Below are 5,415 nucleotides of genomic sequence, written 5' to 3' on the forward strand. Positions count from 1 at the left end.
CCTGTTTCCGCAGCCGCCCTACCAGGAGCCTGGCGCTCTCCTCGGGGCCCGCCTCCCCGCCAGGGGGCGCACCGCCTCCACTTCCTGTGTCCGCGGCTGTCGCGAGAGCCCCGGACGGGTGGGCCTTTGCTGGTGGGCGGTTCTCGTGGAGGTCAACTCCCGCGTGTCTCCGCTCGACAGGGTGCTTGGGCAGGTAAGGGTCCGCTCAGTAGCCCAACCCTCTCTGTATGCAGCTCCCCAAATTCAGCGCAGCGCTCAAGCATGGCAGCCACCAGTTACGTGGGGCCATTTGCATTTGCATTTATTGAGGTCAAAGAAAATGCTGGAAATTGGTGCCTGGTGGCACCATCAGGTTGCTGGTTACCCTAGCAGGTCGGCCCAGCCCCTAAAGGCTTCCATCACTGCCGAAAGCCCTGTGAGGAGGCGCAGAGCTTTGCATTCCCCGCCGTTGCCCAGGCCCCGCTCTACTTGTCGCGTTTTTCCTCTTTGCTGCAGAGCCCATCGGGTAGGCGGGGGCCATGGCGCAGTACAAGGGCACCATGCGCGAGGCAGGCCGCGCCATGCACCTCCTCAAGAAGCGCGAGAAGCAGCGGGAGCAGATGGAGGTGCTGAAGCAGCGCATCGCCGAGGAGACCATCCTCAAGTCGCAGGTGGACAAGAAGTTCTCGGCGCACTACGACGCCGTGGAGGCCGAGCTGAAGTCCAGCACGGTGGGCCTGGTGACCCTGAACGACATGAAGGCCCGGCAGGAGGCCCTGGTCAGGGAGCGCGAGCGGCAGCTGGCCAAGCGCCAGCAGCTGGAGGAGCAGCGGCTGCAGCAGGAGCGGCTACGGGACCAGGAGCAGCGGCGCGAGCGCAAGCGTAAGATCTCCTGCCTGTCCTTCGCGCTGGACGACCTCGATGACCAGGCCGACGCGGCCGAGGCCAGGCGCGCCGGAAACCTGGGCAAGAACCCCGACGTGGACACCAGCTTCCTGCCCGACCGCGACCGCGAGGAGGAGGAGAACCGGATCCGAGAGGAGCTGCGCCAAGAGTGGGAGGCGCAGCGCGAGAAAGTGAAGGACGAGGAGATGGAGGTCACCTTCAGCTACTGGGACGGCTCGGGCCACCGGCGCACGGTGCGCGTGCGCAAGGGCAACACGGTGCAGCAGTTCCTGAAGAAGGCGCTGCAGGGGCTGCGCAAGGACTTCCTGGAGCTGCGCTCCGCCGGCGTGGAGCAGCTCATGTTCATCAAGGAGGACCTCATCCTGCCGCACTACCACACCTTCTATGACTTCATCATCGCCAAGGCAAGGGGCAAGAGCGGGCCGCTCTTCAGCTTCGATGTGCACGACGACGTGCGCCTGCTCAGCGACGCCACCATGGAGAAGGACGAGTCGCACGCGGGCAAGGTGGTGCTGCGGAGCTGGTACGAGAAGAACAAGCACATCTTCCCCGCCAGCCGCTGGGAGGCCTACGACCCCGAGAAGAAGTGGGACAAGTACACCATCCGCTGACACCCACCTGCCAGAGCAGAAACCGGGGGAGACCCTCCTTTCTATGCCCCGCCACCAGTCACTCGATTTCGTGACCTTGATTTCTTCCCCCAAATTTAATAAAGACGGAGGGTTCTCATGATTCATACTGGTTGTCCTATTGCTGATGTTATGCTTTGGTTGTTTGGTTGGTCTTTTCTCGGTGTTTTAGTGTTGCTACCTGGATTTGCTGCATTGCTCTGCTGAGCTGTATTGAAACCGTGACTGGGCCCACTGTGAGACAGAAATTAGAAGAGGAGGCACATTTTTTACCTCATGGTTATGAGCATGGTCTTGGGGGCCACACTGACTGAGTTTGATTCCTGACGCAGCTTCCTCCTTGCTGTGTAGTTTTGGGTAAGCTTATTAAACCCCCATGCCTCAGTTTGGTCACCTGTAAAAGGAAATAACAAGAGCACTTACCTTAAAAGATGGATGTGAGGATTGAGTTAATATTTGTAAAACACTTAGCACTTAATAAATGTTTTTTGTTGTTATGGTTTTGGTTAATTTATTTAAAAGACTTCAGTGACCTAGTTCAGAACCATTTGAGGGCAAAGGGGGACCTGCCCATCACTGGTCCCCGGATCAGCAGTTGCCAGCAGGAGGGGGCTTGCAAAGGTTGGGGAGCAACCCCCCTCTAGTTGTCTTTAGCTGGGTTGTTTAGCCCAGAAGTTAGGAGGACTGGGAGCTAATGCAAGTAGCCTGCAGTGTCAGTATCATTGATTTTCCTTTTGCTCCAATATGACTCCAAAGGGCACAGTTACAGATCCTGTCTTTATTGAAAATGTTTGTATTTTATTCATTGTGGATTATTTATGTTAATTTTGATTTTTAAAAATACTGTATTCAGGCCGGATGTGGTGACTCACGCCTGTAATCCTAGCACATTGAGAGGCCAAGGTTGGTGGATCACCTGAGGTCAAGAGTTTGGGACCAGCCTGGCCAACGTGGTGAAACCCCGTCTCTACTAAAAATACAAAAATGTGCCTGCAATCCCAGCTACTCAGGAGGCTGAGGCAGGAGAATCGCTTGAACCTGAGAGGCAGAAGTTGCAGTGAACCGAGATCGCCCACTTCACTCCAGGCTGGGCGAAAGAGTGAAACTCCATCTCACACACACACACACACACACACACATATATATGTATGTGTGTGTGTATATATATATATATATATATATATAGTATTCAAATATTATTTGGTTACTAAGTATTTGGGCATCTCTTTCACCTTAACCTTAATTCCCGAGGTTGGTGCCTCACTCATCCTGGTCCCAGCCCAGAGTATAGGAGGGACATTTAGAGTTCTTCCCTCAGCCCGTAAGCAAGAACTTCCACTGAAACATTAACCCTCTAGGGCAATGGGTCCCAATGGCTGTCCCATTGGGTCATCAGGGAAGCTTTTAAATTTTCCAATTCAAAGGTCACACCCAGAGCCAGACCTCGGGGTCAGAAGTGGACATCAGTGTTTTGAAGCTCCCCAGCTATTTGGTTGGCGAACAAATGCTCTATGGCTGCCTTCTCTCTACCTCTTATGAACTCCTCCCCCTGAGTTTAGGTGCAAGTAGGGTCAGGGCCCAGGACAGGCTCTTGGCTCTAAACACTTCATTAGGGTGTGAAGCAGATTCTTCTACCTGAAGTGAGACCCTTGGACCAGCAGCATCGGCACTTGGGAGCTTGTTAGAAAAGCAGAATCTCAGGCCCCACCGCAGACCTACTGAATCAATGTGTTTTCCAGCAAGATCCCCAGGTGAGCCACAGGAACATGATGCTTTCTGGAAACTGGCTGGCTGGATGTCTGCTATTTATTCTGCCCTTGCAACACAGCAGATCGAGACCTAAACTTGAGGGTACTGATAGTAGAACCCCGTATCTTTGGTTGCTTGTCTAAGCCATATTCACCAATCTAGTTTTCATTTAAAAGTTAGTATGCTGCTGGGCACAGTGGCTCACACCTGTAAAAATCCCAGCACTTTGGGAGGCTGAGGTGAGTGGATCACCTGAGGTCAGGAGTTCGAGATCAGCCTGACCAATATAGTGAAACCCTGTCTTTACTAAAAATGCAAAAAAATTAGCCAGGCACAGTGGCGGGCACCTGTAAACCCAGCTACTCAGGAGACTGAAGCAGGAGAATTGCTTGAACCTGGGGGGGGCAGAGGTTGCAGTGAGCCAAGATTGTGCCACTGCACTCCAGCCTGGACTAGCTCAGAGCAAGACTTCATCTCAAAAAAAAAAAAAGTTGGTATGCTGACTACAATCTAAATCCTGCCTTATTTCTGAATTGTTTTGGTGTTACTTAGACCTAGGTTCAACTGCACATTACAAAATACACAAAGTACCTGTAGTTTAAGCAAGCCTATTTCTCTGCTTCAAAGAAGTCTAGAGGTTAAAGTTGGCTAACATCAAGGACCCAGGCCGCTTCTACCTTGTTTCATCATACGTGTCTTCCATATCCATGGTTACTTCATAATCCAAGATGGCAGCTCCAGCTTTAACCACCACATCTACATCCTGGAAAACAGAAGGTAAGGGGAGAAAGAAAGTTCAAAAGACTTAAAACAGCTGTCTCTCAAGGAAGAGTCCTATAAGCCAACAAACACTATAGTGGTTGCCGGAACTTGGTCACCTGGCCACACCTAGCTGCATGGGAAGCAAGCCAAGTTCTATTACTATGGGAAAAAATAGCAGAAACCGGGGGATAAATACAGTTTCTGATATAGTCTATCCCTTTTGCTACAAAAAACATCCAAGTGCATCCTTTCCCCACACATAGCACACTCAGTCCTAATGCAAAGAAGACTACCACAAGGGCCCAGTAGTTATATCTGGGGAGACGTACAGGCCTCTCCTTCAATGTGTCTGAATGTGGCTCTTTGTCATCCAGCTACTTATAAACTAAAGAATAAGCAATCCGTCCTCTCACGTACCTGATGTGCAATGGTGGAACAAATACAAACGTTAGGAAAAGGGGATGCAAAGCATCAGCAAGAGCCAGTTCTCTGGCAACTGTCAGATTCTGCTGGGAGGTATTGCAAAGACTCTCTGTCTGCCTTGGAGGTATCATCCCTTGGTTGCCCTGGGTCCACTGTCTGGGAGGAACTCCCCAGTTCATTGTCCCTCATACCCTCTGGCTTTGCCCTCCTGGCCCTCCATGACCACATCCAAGCCCCATTTGGCAGAGCTGCAGATCTTTTGTTGCCTGCTTCCTGCTGATGCAGATTTGGGAACCAGAGATTGCTTTCATAGGTTTTTCAGTCTAGGCTAATGGGTTTTTTTTTGATAATTCAATCCTCTCAAAAACTTAGATGGATTTCTAGTCAGTTCCATGTGCAATGAATTAATCCCAGCCCAAGTTATTTTCTAGACATGATGGTAAGTATGAAACTCTGGTTTTTACTTGCTGGCTTCTGAACTCTCTCCACCCCACTCCCTAAAGTTAATGAGGGATACCTAAAAACAATAGACTGGGGTGGGAGGATGACCCCATTAGTGTCCTCTCCAGCTTTATATGGCACCCAGCATCAATCTTATCTCCTGCTGAGGCTGTAGCTTTGAAGCCACTTATGGTAACTTCAGCTGGGCGTAATGAAGCATTTGGCTTTTTATGTCATGCAGAGCTCCAGACTTGGACTGAAGTCTGTAGGTGAGGACCACTGGCTGGGCAAGGCTATCTCTCCCAGCACTGCTGGCAGACAGGTTAGCTCATGCCTGCATGCATGTTACTCAGGTCTCTGCTGACAGCAAGGAGAAATAGCCAACACACAACAACCTTCTGAAATTTTTCTAAGAATTCCCTATCATTGCAGCCATGGTGGGTACCTGGCCGGCCTTACATGCACAGCAAGAGGCAGGGTGACCAAATGTGCCTGGGACGAGCCAGCAGCTTCTGTCACAGATGGA

At 51.2% G+C, this 5,415-nt stretch overlaps 1 protein-coding gene across 1 annotated transcript; it reads left to right on the top strand.

The window, feature by feature from the left end:
* Window positions 1–72: 72 nt before the first annotated feature.
* On the top strand, window positions 73–2,012 carry FAM50B (family with sequence similarity 50, member B). Its single transcript, XM_011962617.1, has 2 exons — window positions 73–193; window positions 496–2,012. Exon 2 carries the CDS (start codon window positions 519–521, stop codon window positions 1,494–1,496), a length of 978 nt encoding a protein of 325 aa, XP_011818007.1. The 5' UTR covers window positions 73–193; window positions 496–518; the 3' UTR covers window positions 1,497–2,012.
* Window positions 2,013–5,415: the final 3,403 nt, after the last annotated feature.

The sequence above is a fragment of the Colobus angolensis genome, unplaced genomic scaffold, assembly GCF_000951035.1.
Source record: "Colobus angolensis palliatus isolate OR3802 unplaced genomic scaffold, Cang.pa_1.0 Scaffold6, whole genome shotgun sequence".
NCBI lineage: Eukaryota > Metazoa > Chordata > Mammalia > Primates > Cercopithecidae > Colobus > Colobus angolensis.

Excerpts from the sequence above, each read along its gene's own strand:
- FAM50B (XM_011962617.1), top strand. The coding sequence starts at position 519 with ATGGCGCAGTACAAGGGCACCATGCGCGAGGCAGGCCGCGCCATGCAC.